We start from the raw sequence: 17,185 nt of genomic DNA on the forward strand, positions 1-17,185 counted from the left end.
TACCTCATAGGGGTATTGTGAAGATAAATTCATTAATGATCGTGAGGCAATCAGACACTATAGTAATCAGGCCTATATAAATACCATAGATAAATCAATCAACAGATAAGAATAAAACCTAATAGGCTGCATTCTATATGATTTACTTATGGACAAATACAGTTCCACAGTTAACTCAGTACACAACCCTGTTTTTAATCTGAGAAAGAAAAGTAGGAGAAAGCTCAGCCCCCCCGACTTTGTTTTTAGGGAGAGAATATTTCAGTTTTTTTATTTTCTTTATCTTTGCAACCTAAACTACACACTATAACATTACTGAACACTAAACACATTTGAATATTTTTGTTTTTAGGCTTTTGAAGACATATATATAGAGCAGCGCAAGACTATCAAGACCATGCTGGAATATGCTGACAAGGTTTTCACTTACATCTTCATTCTGGAAATGCTGCTCAAGTGGGTGGCATATGGCTATCAAACATACTTCACTAATGCTTGGTGCTGGCTGGACTTCCTAATTGTTGATGTATGTGATATATTTTCTAAGTATTCTTTTATATTTCTTTTACTGTCTCCTTTTTATAGAACTTATTAACATAATATTTATACTCTTGATATTAGCCATGCCAAAATAATTTATATTTAATAAGCAAAGTATTGTAGGCAAAAATTCTTTAAAAGTCACGTAGGAACTCAAGATTTGACCAGAATCCTGTAGTTCTTCAAATGCTGTCCATATATATTCCACTGCCGGTGCATGTGTGTTCCATGTGACGAAGATTGGAATCAGCTGGCCAGTAATGTCAGTTGGGACTGTGCATGCACCCCAAGGGCTGGTCTACACTACCACTTAAGTCGATGTAATGTATGTCATTCAGGGGTGTGAAAAAAACACTTCCCCCAAGCATTGTATGTTACATTGACCTAAGCATTATCCACACCACACTATGTCAGTGGGAGATGCTCTCCCGCTGACATAGTTTCTGCCTCTTGTGGAGGTGGAGTAATTATGCCAACTGGACAGTGCTCTTCCGTCAGTACAGCGCATCTTCAAAAGACACGCTACAGTGGTGCAGCAGCATCTGTGCAGCTTTGCCGATGTAGTGCGGTAGGGTAGACTTGACCTAAATGTCCTTGTGCATCTCACCAATGGCATAAAAGATGAAGCAGCAGCTTCTGTCACTCAGTTACTTTTTACTGCCCGTGGCTGCAGAATAGAACTCCACAGTGTCCACAAACTCTTGCACCTTTTTCCTAAAATTTTGTGTAAATATTTGTATATGATAAAGTGTGTAGGTTTAATGTGCTAGGATAGCTTGCCCATTGGTAATTTTTTCATAGTGAGCTATTTTGTTTTATTTTTGACAAGAGAAGAATTTTCTCAGTACCATGACTTAGCCATGTCTGAGCCTAAATTCCCAGGATTTAAGAGCTATCCCTCAGAATGATGACTGCACTAAATGCCTTTTCTACCTCAGGAAAAGTCATATCCCCAGTAAATGCTCTATTTGTAAGTCCTATTCCAAAGGGACTCAGGAGGGAAAAGAAGAGCACCTTAAGCAATTCTTGTTAGACTGCTTCATGCAGGTAGTTTAGACCATTGTGGGTCAGCAGCTGTCTCCTGAACCCCATCTTCTAAGACTGCCATGACTACTGATAGAGGTAGGACTGAGTGATCCTCAGAGAAAAAAGGAGCATTGCTTCTCTGGAAACATAAGGACATATCCACATTGGAAATCCCAGCAAAAATAAATCACCTCCTCACTTCCATTTGAGAGGGTCTTCATGGCCCGAATCATGTACTGGAGCACTGAGGGAACACAGTACAGCATCCTTGGCACAGTCTCAGCCTCAAAGATCACTTTGGCATCAATCCCTTTGGCATCAGTTTTTACTGTACTGCTTATCTTGATGCTGGCTAGTTTGGGACTATTCATTTTGGCACCATCCACCCCAGTGACGCCCACTTCCACACCAAGGTTTATGGCATCATCATTCTCTGTACTAGATCTTTGCTGTACCAGAAGATCTGGAAATGATGGACACTGAGGAATTAATTCAGGGAAATCCATGGCCAGTATTATACAGAAGTTCAGAACAGATTATCATAGTGGTTCTTTTACAGTGTGTGAATCTGTGGGCATGTCTACGCTGTCCTGTTTTCAGTGTCCATGTGGGGGAGTTACAGCTCAGGACTTTGGTGCACACTGCTATTCACACTCTCTTAGTCCAAATTGAAGGGCAGTGTAGACATGCCCTATGGGTCTCCACTGATTTCTGTCATGCTGAATATTCCCCCCATGAAACTGACTGACTGCTATTGTGGTACCAAGTACCTCTGCAGCACCAGATAATGCTGTGCTGTGATGCATTCAGGTACCCCAGATAGGGTAGCCCCTCTTCTGGATAAGAAATGTTCCTTCTCCTTGTGTGATTCCCAACAAAAATGGTGATGGATCCCTGATATATTCCACAAGAGCCCCTTATGAAAGAGCATCGAGAGCTTCCTACATAACCCAGTCATATTGGAGTTATCTAAACAGGCATATGTCTTAGCACCCTCCTCCCTAGCCCCCCAGGTCCTTATCTATATAATAATCCTGGCCCTATTGGACCCTTTGGGGCTCATACCATATGAGACAACCTTCATCGGTACAGCTTCCTAGGGTGACAACCTCCTGCCCTGCGTCCCCCAGATACTTGTCTCAGGTGGCAATTCATTAGGCTGAATCACTAGAACTGTCTTATGAGAATCATGCTCAAATGGAGAAACAAACCATACCAGCTGCTATATCTTCCTCATCCCTGGATGAGGCAGTTGTTCCATCTGTACAGTACTATGTCACCTAGATGAGTACAGGAACTTTCAAGAGTTGCTCAGATGTATAGCTGTTCCTCTAGAAATCCCAGTGATGATGGTAGAGGAGAGTTCCAAAGACATTTAAACATACTCCATACCTCTTTACGTGGTTGTCTGGCATTACCTATTAATGAAGCCTTATTAGAGTCAGTAAAGCTTATCTGGTGGACCCTAGCATCAGTAACACTGACCTTTAAGGAGACAGGTAAGAGGTACCAGGTCCCATTCACCAGCTTTGAGTAACCTTTTCACTCATCCAATATTTGGTTCTTATGGCAGACCCTCCATATTCGGTGTTCCATAGGGACATGGTTACCCTTAGGTCACATCCCAACTTCTTATCTAAGGTAGCAACAGTCTTTCACATGAACCAAATGATCCATTTACCAGTTTTCATCCCAAAACCACATTCTAATCAGGAATAGGCCAGACAAGACTCTCTGGATGTCCTTAGCGCATTATCAGTCTAACTGCATAGAACCAAGCCATTTCGAGTTTCCCCAAGACTCTTTGTTGCATTTGCAGACAGATTGAAGACACAGGCCATATCAACCCAGAGACTTTCTAAATGATGTCTTCCTGCCTTAAATCCTGTTATGAGCTATCCAGTTTAGATACCCGCAGTGTATCCTCCTTCCTTATATCGCATCATTGCTTGTGAGTCACCAAGAGTAGAATATATATGCACAAACACTCAAAGAAAAAGAAACAGTTACTTACCTTACACTAATGGTGGTTCTTTGAGGTATGCTGTCAATATGTATTCCATAACCCACCTTCCTTCCATACTACCATGGAGTCTTTTAACCGCTGGATTCTGTACTGGTGAAGGAACAGAGTGGTGGTTGGGGCTGTTTCCCTTGTATGCCCTCAGCACAGGACATGAGAACACTCACAGTGAATGTACAGCCCCAGGACACTGCTGGGCAAAAGATTCTGATCTCAGACACGAGGGAAGAATGTGCAAGTAGACTAGCATATATATGGACAACATGCCTTGAAGAGCCACAGCTAATGTAAGGTTAGGTAAATAACCAGTTCTTCTTATTATTTAGTTGTATTTTGCTTCTGTCTTTATACTTTTTCCTACTTTGTGATGTTTTGTAAGTTGATTGGCTAGAATTTGCATTTGTTGTTATTAATATTTTAATAAGATTTCAACTTGTATTTGATATAGTTGCTGTTACATGACCATTTAATAGCATCAGTTTATTCTGAGTGCAAAATAATGATTCAGTCATCTATAATGTATATACATCACAGGGGAAAGGAAAATGCAGTCTGAAATGCTCTTTAACACACCTTCTGACCATTGAGTAGCATCAAAACCTTTAGATGATGATAGCACATCCACCAAATTCCAAGGGCTGTGAAGTAATTGCTTAGGATGTGCACAGCTGCTAAGTTGATTGGGCATGCAGTTACAACATATGAAGGAGCTACATCTTACAATGTAATAGATTGTGAAATCCTAGATCTCCTCTTGAATTTGTCCAAAATCCTTTATTAGTGCTGTGGGAAAATGAAAGCCTTCTTGATGCATTCTTTACTCAGAGTAAAATGAGATACTGGAGAACACTGAAGCCATATTGCTGCAATATAGAAGGAAATATTCTACCTCCCACCCTGCTTTTGTAATTTTTTTGAACCTGCACAACATGATATATTTTTAATAAAGTTGATTATGATCATTGTGGGTGAAGGCCTAGCTCCATTGAAGTAAATGGGCGTTCTGCACTGACTTCAGTGGAACAGAATAGAAAAGATGTTAACATGCCCTCCTAAAAATAAAAACATTCAATATCTGAGCTTCCATTGCACAAGTGCCAGCATGTAGCTACAGAGCGGCTATGTAGGGAACAAAGACTACACCTGTAGTACAGGTGCAGCAACTTCAATAAGCCCTTCAGTCCAAATCCATCATTGAACTCATGATGTCTGTGTTTGAAATTAGGCAAGATGAGTTTACTCTTCCCTTCAAGGGTTGGCTAACTTTTCCAGTCCTGCTGTGCTATGCTGTGTTATGCTATGCTGGATCATGGTACAGGAGAGATCAATCCTTTATTTATTGATCCTGTGTTATTTACAGCATTAAATATTAATAGGTTAATTTAATACATTGAAGTACACTAGCCCTCATCCTGCAAGCATATATGTTGCAATTACTCATGAACTAGTGGCCCTCCAATTATGCTGTTTTAGGGCATTGTCACCTACAATTGTCACATACACACAGTTCAGAAAAAAAAATTAGATTGAAAACATTTTGTATGTGGGGTACACATGTACTCCAAATGTGTTGCACTGTTATCCTAGGTTTTTAGTTCTATGTACACGTTTGCATCTAGTGAGAGTATCTTGTATTCTAATAGTGGTAAGTATGTCTTCCTCGCTAAACAAGCTCGGATTTTTTTTACATAAATTTAATTTGCATATGCTAACTGATGATGCGTTTTTGGGATAATATTGTACTCCATGAGCATATGTGTAACGATAACTCGTGAACTAGTGACCATCTAACTAGGCTGTTTTAGGACCATGCATATGCTAATTGATGATGCCTTGCAGTGACGGTGGTAGCTGCATACAGTCATACTAAGATATAAGGTACTTCAAGGATATTGGTTCCTTCAAATCTGGGCTTGTTAGGTATTCTTAACAGAGTGGACTGATGCTGGATATCTTTGCTTAACACTCATAAGAGGATTTTCTGTCTAGTTATTGTGCTCCAAATACTGCAGACTCAGGAGACTCTTAAGGGGATTTTTTGTGTTGCACAATTCAAGGTGGTGAACAAATGGGCACAATATTCTATTTCTGGCCTTATAAAAATGATTTGTGATGATAGTGACTTTGTGCCAGATTGTGTTGAGAGTTGCTCTGAGAAGGAAGACTATGTATCTGTTGATTGTTTATCAAGTTTGTCTTCAGATAATGAGGAGCTTTTATCCGGGCAAGAATGGATATCTAGAACCATGAGCACGGGCTCACAGGACACATGCCTGGAAAGGGGTATGGCAGAAGGGAATACAGGAATAAAATACTATTTCAATACCATTACCCAAAACTCCTACCTCAGAACCACTGCACTGATTATGTGCTGGCGGGAGATTGTAGCGATGTGGGACTCACTGCTGCGGAGCCTCCTGCTGGTCTCTGCCTTGCCTACCCATGTGCTGCCTCCTGCAACCCAAGTGCCCCATTGGCCTTACCCTAGGCCTGCAGCCTGAGGCTTTCCTAGGCCGGAGCTCCCCAGCTCCCTTAGCCTTTCCCCAGCCCTGCTCCACTCTAGGTACTTGGTTAAGCTCCCTGCAGCCAGGCCCTCCTCTCTCTGAACACAAAGAGAGACTGTTTGCTTGAGCTCGTGGCTCAAGCCTTTATAGGGCCATCTGGGCCCTGATTGGGGCATGGCCCCAGCTGAGCCTGCTTCCCATTCAGCCTGGGCTGTTCTCCCAGCCCTCCAGCCCTCTTCCAGGGCTGGTTTTAACCCTGTCAGGGCTGGAGCGGGTAACCACCCTGCTACAGAGATCAAGCCCACAATTCATCTTTGTAGCTACTGAAAACACACAAACCGTTAAACAGTTTTCTTTAGTGTTTTAAAATCTTGCTGTATCTGCCATAGGCCCCCCAGCATGACCTTGAAATCAATTAAGATGTTTTGATTTCAGAAATGTTGGTAAACATTTTACCAATAAGCTTTCCCAGCCTTATACATTGTTCACGACCAGGGGCAGTGGGTGATGAAAAGTTTGCATTTGATTCTGCAGCCGCATAAAAAAGATCTGACAATCTAGTGGTCGATTTCAAAAGAGAGTTAAAAAGTTCATCTACATCATTATTCTGGGGAAACTGACCAGGCCTTGATTCGGACAACCTCCACATCAGTCTTTGTATAAGAGTTAGAACAAAGACCCGAAGGGCTCAGACCATATGGTGGTCATGAATCTCCAGTTCCTTACAAGATAGTATCTGACCCTCCACAAATCCATCCTCTTTGCTAGAAAGGGGGATATCAAATCTATAATTTTAGTGTGAGTGAGGGGATGGATGGGAGCACTTATGGTGGAGGCAGAGGCACCACGTCACCAAGATTTGTGGGCTTACTGATGGGTTTTAACCATTGCTAGTAAATTTAGGTAATTCAGCCCAGCTCCTTCTGCCCTCAGCCCACTCTTTCAGACTATAACCTTTTGCTATGATCTTATCCTAGGCACTTCAAATCTCCGCCCCAAAATGTTCCCCAATCAGTTCATATCTTCCAGTCAAGAACAAATAAATCTACCATTGCCATCGCAGGCACCCAGCATTGTAAAGAGGGACCACGATTGCCCCCATGGGGGCCGCACCACACTCGCCTGGTGCTCACTGTCTCCTACTGCCTCCAGCACTTCAGGGGGCCTGTTACATGCACCCAGTAACACACAGGAACCAGTCCTCAACAATCTGCCACTGCTCATGGCTGGTGGCTCCTCTCTCTCACTGCCATACTAGGCAAGTGGCAGGCTCCCCGCACAGGACCAGGACTCTGCACTGCTCCCTGGACTCTCTCCCAGTGCTGCCTCCACCTCAGTATTGCAGACTCTGTCAGTCAGAACATAATTTCCGTCTCCTCTCCCAGGGCTTGGGAGTGCAAGCTGGGCAAGGCTAATACGGACAACTCTAAAGCATTGGAAGATAAAACTGGATTTTCAACATATGTAATAAAGATCTCTTTCCTCAATCTGTTGCTTTACTGGACTTCTTTAAATAATTATTATTTCTGAGATCTTTATATCATCGTTGTTCAAGTACTCTTTTAGCATCTCTTCGCTCTACTTTAGAACATGTTAAGCCATGATCATGTCAACCTATAGAGCATGGAAAGTGAGCAAGTCAGGGAGAATGAATGGTCAGTGAAAAGAAGTGAATCGGCTGTGGGACTGATCTTTCATACTAATTTACAGAGGCTCATTCTTGCTTCATCAGCTGTTGATCAATAATATTGTAAATTCTGAACAGATTTCTGTCATTTCTCTATTGACTGTGGCTCTCAAATACAATCAAATGGCCATTATCAACACTATAATGGCTCTAAGAATGTTATCAAAATTTTAATGTGTAAGAGTAAGATCACTATCTAGACTGACACAGTGTAGATTCACTTTAATTTCCTCTGTAGGGTTTTTTTGTGTGTGAGAATTTTTGTTTTCCTTCAAATCTTAGTGTATCACAAACAAGATATGGGAATACAAAATATATATGCTTCCTTGTATCAGCCAGTATTGATCAATGCGTATCTTATGGCATTATTCCCCTATTTCTCCTTTAATTCCTTTACTGCTACTCCTTCCTTTTTCTCCTACTTCTTTCCTTAATTGAAAAGATTTTCTCCAGGCTACAGAAGTATTTCTGAAGAAAGATTTCTGAAGAAAGTGCTCCAACTTAGATTTTACTTGAGAAAGCTGTAACACACATCTATGGGATATGTACAAATGAGTAATTTTTGTTTTTTTGTTTTTTATGTAGGTCTCCTTGGTTAGCTTAACAGCGAATGCATTAGGTTACTCGGAACTTGGTGCCATTAAGTCCCTTAGGACACTAAGAGCTTTGAGACCTCTGAGAGCCTTGTCGCGATTTGAAGGGATGAGGGTAAGACAACATGAAAGAACCTGAAATAATGCATGCCTAAAAAGAAACAATGCATGCAGAATAAGGAATGACAAATCTATGCAGAAAGGCTGTACTATCCTCTTATCTACTGAGTATCTAAAAGATAAGCAAAAGTCTTTATCAGCTCACCTAAATCCATATGCAATATCATACTTTAGTTGTGTTCATTCCAGTTACTTTACTTTCTAGCCAATCTCCGGAGTTTTTCTTTAAGGATCCAGAAATAATCAGAGAAATAAATATATTAACTCTTAACGGATTTTCTAAAAATGAGTTCAAGATGAGCGGATTTTGTACAATTTGGTGCTGATAAACATACCACAAGGTTTCTACAAGAATCTGATTCAGCACCAGTTTAAAAAAGTACCTTCCTTGTTACAAATTCAGATCTTTGTATTTTCATTAAAAATAAAGCTCCAAATTCAGCTTTGTTGTAACTCTGTTGAAGTTCACTCGATCACACCAGCGTTGAATTTGGCTCAGTTAGTAGTTTTACATCTATTTCTGTCAGTGGCTGACAGACACATGAGAAAAAATATGAATTATTTTTCTGGATTATTTTTCTTGATTAGATAATAATTTATTGTAAAATAACTATTCTACTGACTCCAGGAAAAATCCAGTTATTCAGTACTAGACACAAATTATATTTAGTTCCTATTTTGAGTAAGTTAGAATCACTGTTCTCCATCTCACACAAGAAATGGTCTCTTTTTACTTAGTGTTTCCTTTGTCTACTATTTTCTATTACTTGCAGCTGCTGAATACAAACTAGCCCAATGTGCAAGTCATTGAAATCTATTTATTTTTAAGATAATGATTTTTCCACTTCATGGAAACATAAGAGGAAGCAGCTTTCTGATAATGTTAAAACCAGATCTAATCTAATAAAATAGACAGTTTGCAATGTACTGTCTAAATTATATTTAGATATACGGTAACTCCACACTAGTATCATGAAATCAAATTCAGATTGTTAGAATTGAGGTCCTCAAATTGTATCCATCACATTAAATATCTTTACTTCAGACTTCACAAGAAAAAACTATTAACTAAAACATGACTAGATTCATGAATTTCAGTTTCAGGTGACCATGTCTTAATTTAGCAAAGTCCTTAAAATTATAAATTTGTGAATTGATAAATTAGCAAAATGTAATAGGCTAAGAGCTGGGTCAAGTACCGCAGTGTTTCTTTTGTCTGCTTGCAGGAAATAGTAAATTTGGGGGGAGAAATTAAACCTCTTTGCTTTCTTGCATTGCTTATACCTACAATGAGCTGTGGCAAAACTAGCTGATTTTTGATTCAGCAAGTGTCTTTTTAGTTTTAAGATTTTTCACCACCTTCAAAAAGATGTAGCGTATTTTCTGGAAAGGAATGAAATTTATTCCACAAAGCCTCTGTAAATAAGAGACTGTTAAATTCTCAAAAATCAGGAGTCAGGTTCTCAGCTGGTGTAAATTGGTGTGGTCCATTGATTTTAGTGGAACTCTGCCAATTTAAAGAAAAATCTGATATCAGCAATCTAGTTTAGATGTCCTGTTTTCTGTTTTAGTGAATTGGGGGAGAGTGAAAATTTCAACAAAAAGTGCTTTTTCAACCTTTTACCAAGTCAGTAAAATCCGAATGAATCTAATCCGTGGTGTTGGTTCTAATGTATACATATCACTGTTCACTAATATTTTTATATGATATGGTTATAGATTAACTTGGTTATTCTATGTTGCAAATATTATTCCTTGTGCAGAGGCCTGGCACAAGGTAAATATAGGTATTAAGTGTTCCATAGACTGTGCTAGCCCCATGCACAGGAATGAGTTTCGCCAGAATAAGAACATCTGAAATAGGATTCTGTTGTTGCATTGTATTCTGAGAAGTGTTTAATACTTCAAAACAATGAACTTCAAAAAAAACCTAACTCCACCCAGATGCTGGAAGGCAAAGTAAAGAATTGCTTTCATTTAAATTAAATCTCAGTCACAGATTTAGGGTTATGTTCACATCTCAATGCATGTAGATTAATGATGATAACTACCTGCAAACGAAGATTTGAATATACCCATTGCTTTTATGTTAAGCTTTTTATTACTCTTTGTAACATAATGCTCTTGCATTAGTTCTGAATTTGTATGCTATTTTAGATGTAGAAAATCAAATATACGTTGCTTTGTCTAATTGGTTTAGGTAATAATAACGCATGTGTTTGTAGCTTCAATGAATAAAGCATGTCGTGCTGTGCTTGATTTCTTCATTAGAAAAGTAGTAGCAGGCAGAAGACAATTTTTTAAAATTATCCACATTGCACTTTCAGTTTTGCATGTGTTATGCACATTTCTGGCTGATGGCTTTAAACATTTACTGTATTTCAAATTTCCAGTCCAATTTCTCAACATGTACAATTAAATAACAGTAATTGATGTCTTAAATATACTTCTAAAATTCAATAGATATTTCTGAGATTCCCTTACCAGGGAAATGATGTTGAGGCTTGAACACCTTATTTTTCAAGAGCACTCTAGACTTAAAATAAAATTGACAGTATCACATACTGCTAAGTTATAAAGCGTAACACCAAGTGTTTCGGTCATTACAGATACCTAATTAATAATAAACTATATATTTCTATTTCATATAGGATAATCTTTCTTCAACTTGGATGGGGTGGAGCGCTGGTTCCTCCCCTCAACCCTTTATTATGGGTACTGTATTCTCCCCTTTGCTACCCTTAATCCTTTCACTATGTCTAATTACTACATGGAGTGGGGCCAGAAGGGAGTGTTCTAATTTGAGTGTCCCAATAACATTATTATAGTTGATACGTCCATTCTACACCCCTGTTTTTAATTGCTTTGACCTTTCCCAAAAAATACCTTTGGAACTGAAATTTTTCATGTTTGATCTGAGCATAGAAATACATTTCTGTGGAAACCTTTGTGAAAATCAGTTTTACTATATTGAGTTATCAGAGCTAGTGTTGCAGGAGGAAAGTTTCTCAGTGCTTAAGACATTTTTAGATGCTCTTTTTTTCACTTGGCTCTATCACAAACGGGTTTGAGTTCAACTTCTAATCTATCATCTATCATCTATGTAGTCCTGAAAGAAGATGTGTGCTTTGCATTGTTTGAAGATATTTGGTCTGCAGTTATGAACATTTTAAAGTGGTATGCAGAGCGTGCACTGTATATTACTTTATTTACAGTCAGCACACACAGTGCTATGAGTTGAATATTCACAAGAATAGATAATTGTATAGTCAGTCTTTATATGTTATTTAATTTCATGTTTGCTGGAGTTTTTTAAAATGCATACACTGCATACACTGAAAAAACTGGATCAGTTTACTGAAAGAACTCATCATAAGCACACAGATCACATTTCTAAAACTGAGACATCATATTTCTTTCTTTAAACATAACTCATAAAATCATCTTACCCTTCATAGAACAGAAGAGATAAAGGGGGGAAAAACAAGATAGAAAGTATGATGGGAAGAATTAGGTCCTCTGATGAGATATTGCCAATAGGTCCTGAGGTATTTTCAAACTTATCATTATCTTCTACAATCTGGAATTTTTCTTATAGAAGCCCGTCTCTGTTAGAGATGGAAGTTTTCCTTATTCATATGAAGATATTCTTAGCAGTTAAAATGCCAATAACAATCTTATATAATTTTGTCTTTTGTTAATCCTTGAAGTTTAGAAACATTACACAGGAGGCACATCACTGATTTAAAAATATGCATTCATTGTCATATCCTTTCAAAACACAATTACTTGAATACAGCTCTAGAACACAAGTGTGAGATCACCAGATGGATGAGAACATCACTGGAATAGCCCAGAGTCTTCCAGGTTTAATCAGTTTACTTTTGATGGTTCCAGTGTGAATGATGCCTCAAGCTAAACTGCATTAGCTTTAACTGAGTATTTTTGTCACCTTCGAGGTCTTTGTATTCTAAGTTTGAACAGTTGTATAAGTTTCCCCTTCCATTTAGATTATGAATTTGTTGGAAATCTGTCTATCTATAATATGTTGTTGATCAGACAGTTATATCATTGGGGGTTTTTTCTTTGAGAAATCTGATCTTATTTACCAACCCAGATTTCTAAACAGTCAACCAGGATCCCCGCATCTTAGGAACCAACCCTGCAATTACAAAAATGTACAAAAATTAACTCTGTCAAGATTCTGTCTGTAAGTCTTCAAAAATCATAAAATGAATATAGTAGTAGTCTGTGATCATTCTCATAGCAGCCAGTAATTCTAGTTGACTTTACAATTAGAAGAATGGCTTATAACTCTCTGAAGAAATAACTTACCTAGCTGAATTTTCTCATGTTTCTTATCAGGTTTTTTGTTTGATTGGATTTTAATGAAAATTCATTCAGTCATTTTTGAGGATCATAAATTGAAATAAGCATGGTTTTTATTAAATACTTATTGAAATACATTGTATGTTTTCTTTTTACCATAATTTAAAAAAAAGCAAATAAATTAAGATCAATAAAGCTACATTATTGTAATAGTAAGATTGTATTTTCACAAAAATTAGGAAATTCTGAGATATGGTTTCCCACATCAACTAGTTATTTTGTTTCTTTTTCCATGTGCATTTACAATAGTGTCTTTCATTACATTATCATATAACTTCAGTCAATTTGACATACTGGTTGGCAGATAGTGTATAGTGTAGGAAAGGATGTAAAAGAAACATTTTTTCTATATTATTCCTTCAAAAAGACTTAATCATGTAATGAGTATGTGTTAAAAAGCAGGGTTAAGGTTGCTGTGGAAACTGTAGGTTCTTATTAAATCAAACAGCTTAGTAAAATTCAAAAAGAGATTAGCAAATTATATGAATAAAAATAGCAGCTGCACTAGCTAAATTAAATATTTACAAGAGCCATCAGTTCTCATACTTTAAGGCATAAACTGACCACCAGTTGGGATTAGGTAGAAATTTTTCCCACAGTAAGGTATTGTGCAATATCTTGTGCATTGTGGGATTTTTTTAAGTGTTTTGCGTTTCTCTGAAGGTATTAGATACAGGTCACTGCCAGAGGCACGATTCTAGAATACATAGTCCATTATTCCGGTCCAATGGCATAACAGTTTAGCAAAAATAAAAATGATTATACTGTTTTTGAGGAAGGAGCCATTTTCCCTTTCTCTGAGACTTCTTTTTCTAGCTTCAACCTTGAGCATCACTGTTATACACATTAACACTCTGCTTTTCATCTCCCTCAGCTCATTCTCTGGTCCTTCTGTCTCCCATATATCTGCCTGTCTTCTCTTTGTTGGCTCTTAATTACCCCTAAAATTTTCTAATACTGAATGTTTTAAACTCGGAGTTCCTACTTCTAGGTAATAAACTTTGTCTCATGTCTCTGGCTCTGCTAATACTGCCCTTAACGCAATACTAGTTTTACTCCAGAAGCAGAAAATCTTGTTATAAATCTTCATCTGAAACCCCAAACTTTCTGTTCCCTAACACATTTTTGTCTATGTATCTGCCTATTTCACCTCTGAAACATTGACAGGATTCATTCTTACCTTGATTGCTTTTTTGAAGTTTTTGCTCATATCTTAATCATATCCTGTCTCGACTCTTGCATTTTCTTCTTACTCCCTTCCTATTTTTTGCACTTCAGAGAATCCAGGACCAGGTATGGAAGGATTTGCTAAAATGAAAGTTCATCTCCACTTTTGACCATGCATCAAATTGTCCTGAGCATTTTTCAGACTATGGTTTATTTTAAATGTTAGCTATATAATTGTAGTTCAAATAGTCCATTAAGATCAGAGTACATTCACTTGGCATCAAAGTAAAATTATATAGCAAAATGAGTTCATGAGAACATTAAAGGGAAACAAGGAACTCTCCAGTTCTTATATCATAGTGATATAGCTTACCTTATGGGATATGAATTGTTTAAAGGTGGATTCCACCAGATACTTTTTTTTTAAAGAAAATAATTATAGGTATTGTGTATGATGGTTGCCTGATTGACAGACTGACAGACTAAAACCAGCCATTCATCCACAAATGAAGTGTAGTGTGAACCCTGGCAAGACAGTAGTCCACACACTGGCCCCTAGTGGGCCTCAGCTCTCCTTTGGAGGGAACCACATCTAACAGAGAGAGGGGAGATTGATCTTCATGCCCATTATATCCTTAGTTTATGCTGGGACCACCAAAATCATCCTGCACTGTGTAACTTGGCTTTTTTTGGTTTGGAGTCTGATTTAATTAATTAATCTTGCTAATTTTGGTGGGTGTGGGCACTCAATCCACTGCTGTTGAAACTCCCCTCCAGAATATCCCCTGTCAGAGCATCACAGAGTGCACTCTATGCCTGGGAAACTCTAGGAGTTCCTCAGTACATTCAGCACTCCGAGTCTCTAGCAGAGAAACCCCAGAGCAAACCAAATTCGAAACAAGCACCTATAGGTTAAACAGCACAAAGATGTTGATACAAAGACCACAGAGAGCTATTTTCTGAAGAATTATCCAGCCAGATAGTAGCAGGGCACAGAGCACAAGCACACAGACACAACTATCATGATTATTGCCACTGGGAGAGAAATAAGAGAAATTATTACAAGAAGTTCTTCAGGAGGTAGAGGTGGAGGGCTACTAAGCTGCTACTTCCCCCCACTCGCCCGCCCATCACTTTCCAACCAGATTATATTTTTCCTCCTGGAACTATTTCATTTTCATTTTCTGTCACCTCCAACTCCAGTTTATAACTGCTCTCTCAATATTAAAAACTTTCCATAAACAGAGAATCAGAAATGTAGGACTGGGAGGGACCTCAAGAGATCATGTAGCTCATACCCTCATGCTGAGGCAGGACCAAGTATATCTAGATCATCCTTGACAGGTGTTTGTCTAACCTTTTCTTAAAAACTACCCATTCCAATACTTACTTGTCTTTATAGTTAGAAAGTTTTTCCTAATATCTTACCTAAATCTCATCTGACATATCATTTATCTACCTACTCTCCTACCCATTCCACTCCACTCAGTAGGAAAATTATATAATTGCCTATGTGCTTTTTGAAGAACATGGATTGGCAGCTGAAAAAAGCAACACATCCATCTCCCTCTCTCTCCCCCTTTATTTTTTTTTAGTCCCATTGTAGGATAAAAATGTGGTAGGTTGGATTGCCAGATAAGTTCTATATTCGGGGGGGGGAAGTAGTTGAAAATAAGATAAACTTTCTTAGTAGTAATTCTTCTTCTGTGAAAATATCTTCTCACAGCGTGCTCACTCCAAGTTGGTATCATGTTTTCAGAGTGAGACAGGGTGGAAGTCTTCCAGCTTTAAAGGTTTGGGGGCTTTCTTCAATAGTGAAAGTTCAGTGTGAGACTCCTACCTTATTCGTCAGGTGTCAGTAGCTGAGAAGATCTCAGTTCCAAGAACACTTTTTTCCTGTTCTCAAATTGTCTAGGAAGCACTCTAATGGAAGAGGGAGGGATAGCTCAGTGGTTTGAGCATTGGCCTCCTAAACCCAGGGTTGTGAGTGCAGTCCTTGAGGGGGACACTTAGGGATCTGGGGCAAAATCAGTACTTGGTCCTACTAGTGAAGGCAAGGGGCTGGACTCAATGACCTTTCAGGGTCCCTTCCAGTTCTATGAGATAGGTATATCTCCATATTTAAATTGATAGCATGGGCCAGGCAGTCACCACTGACACTGAAAAATTCTTTCTGCTAGAATTATGATGCCCTGGATCCTGTCTTGGGTCAGGAAGGCTTTGAACTGAATCCACCAGGGCTCCCTTGTACTCCATTTGTCTGTAGGGGATAAAATAGTACTTTGTGTAGTTTATTTTGAATTCCAGTGCTGTAATTCCAGCACCTCTTTGGCAACACAACTGATTCTTAGGCCAGTTTTATTGTGCTGTCTTTGGTCAACCAATTGTCCAAAAAGCAAGCAATGTGCACTACTAACCTATATAGGTAGGACAGAACCACTGCCAAGTAACACTTGTTGATTCCAGCTCAAAAAAGAAAGATACACAATTAGTATTGCAGTGCTGTTCTCATATTACATCTAAGTTACCTTTGATGCAGGGGAAGTCTCCTTATGTGCATGTGGTTACCAAAGCTCATCTGATTTTCTAGGCAGTAGGAAGGGTCTGTAATAAAACTCCTTCCTCCTTTTGCCTGATGGCACTGATTTGACTTTGCCACGAGGAATTAGATTTTGTGCTATATATTATCCTGGAGCATTCTTAAGGGCAGAGGGAAATTCTGGGGCTACGAGATTTGGTTTTCAGAAATCTCTCCACCCAATAATGCTTCAAGTCCCATATATCAGCGTGATCAGAGACTATCAGGAGTAAAATACCCGAAGTTTCCCTTCAACAGAAAGATGATGGGAAGTTAGTTGTAGTGGCAAACTTGCTACAAGGCTCTGGTTTTGAATGGTTTTGCATCCCTGCCCATTCTAGCTAATAGGCATTGATGGACCTACGCTCCTTGAACTTATCTAGTTCTTTTTTTAATCCTGTTAGTCTTGGCCTTCAGTCCATCCTCTGGCAAAGAGATCCATAGGTTGACTGCCTTTTGTTTATTTTAAACCTGTTGCCTATTAATTTCATTTGGTGACCCCTAGTTCTTGTGTTACGAGAAGGAGTAAATAACACTTCCTTATTTATTTATTTACTC

General features: G+C 38.6%; 1 protein-coding gene across 4 annotated transcripts in view; it reads left to right on the plus strand.

The window, feature by feature from the left end:
• LOC120374778 (sodium channel protein type 1 subunit alpha) overlaps positions 1 to 17,185 on the plus strand; it is a 166,835-nt gene that overhangs the window by 118,705 nt on the left and 30,945 nt on the right. For all 4 annotated transcript variants that reach the window (XM_039494995.1, XM_039494994.1, XM_039494997.1 and 1 more), the window contains 2 exons: positions 353 to 526; positions 8,366 to 8,488. In XM_039494995.1, coding sequence (XP_039350929.1) covers positions 353 to 526; positions 8,366 to 8,488 — 297 coding nt within the window. The remainder of the gene's footprint in view (positions 1 to 352; positions 527 to 8,365; positions 8,489 to 17,185) is intronic.

The sequence above is a fragment of the Mauremys reevesii genome, linkage group 11 (genome assembly GCF_016161935.1).
Source record: "Mauremys reevesii isolate NIE-2019 linkage group 11, ASM1616193v1, whole genome shotgun sequence".
NCBI classification, from domain to species: Eukaryota; Metazoa; Chordata; order Testudines; family Geoemydidae; genus Mauremys; species Mauremys reevesii.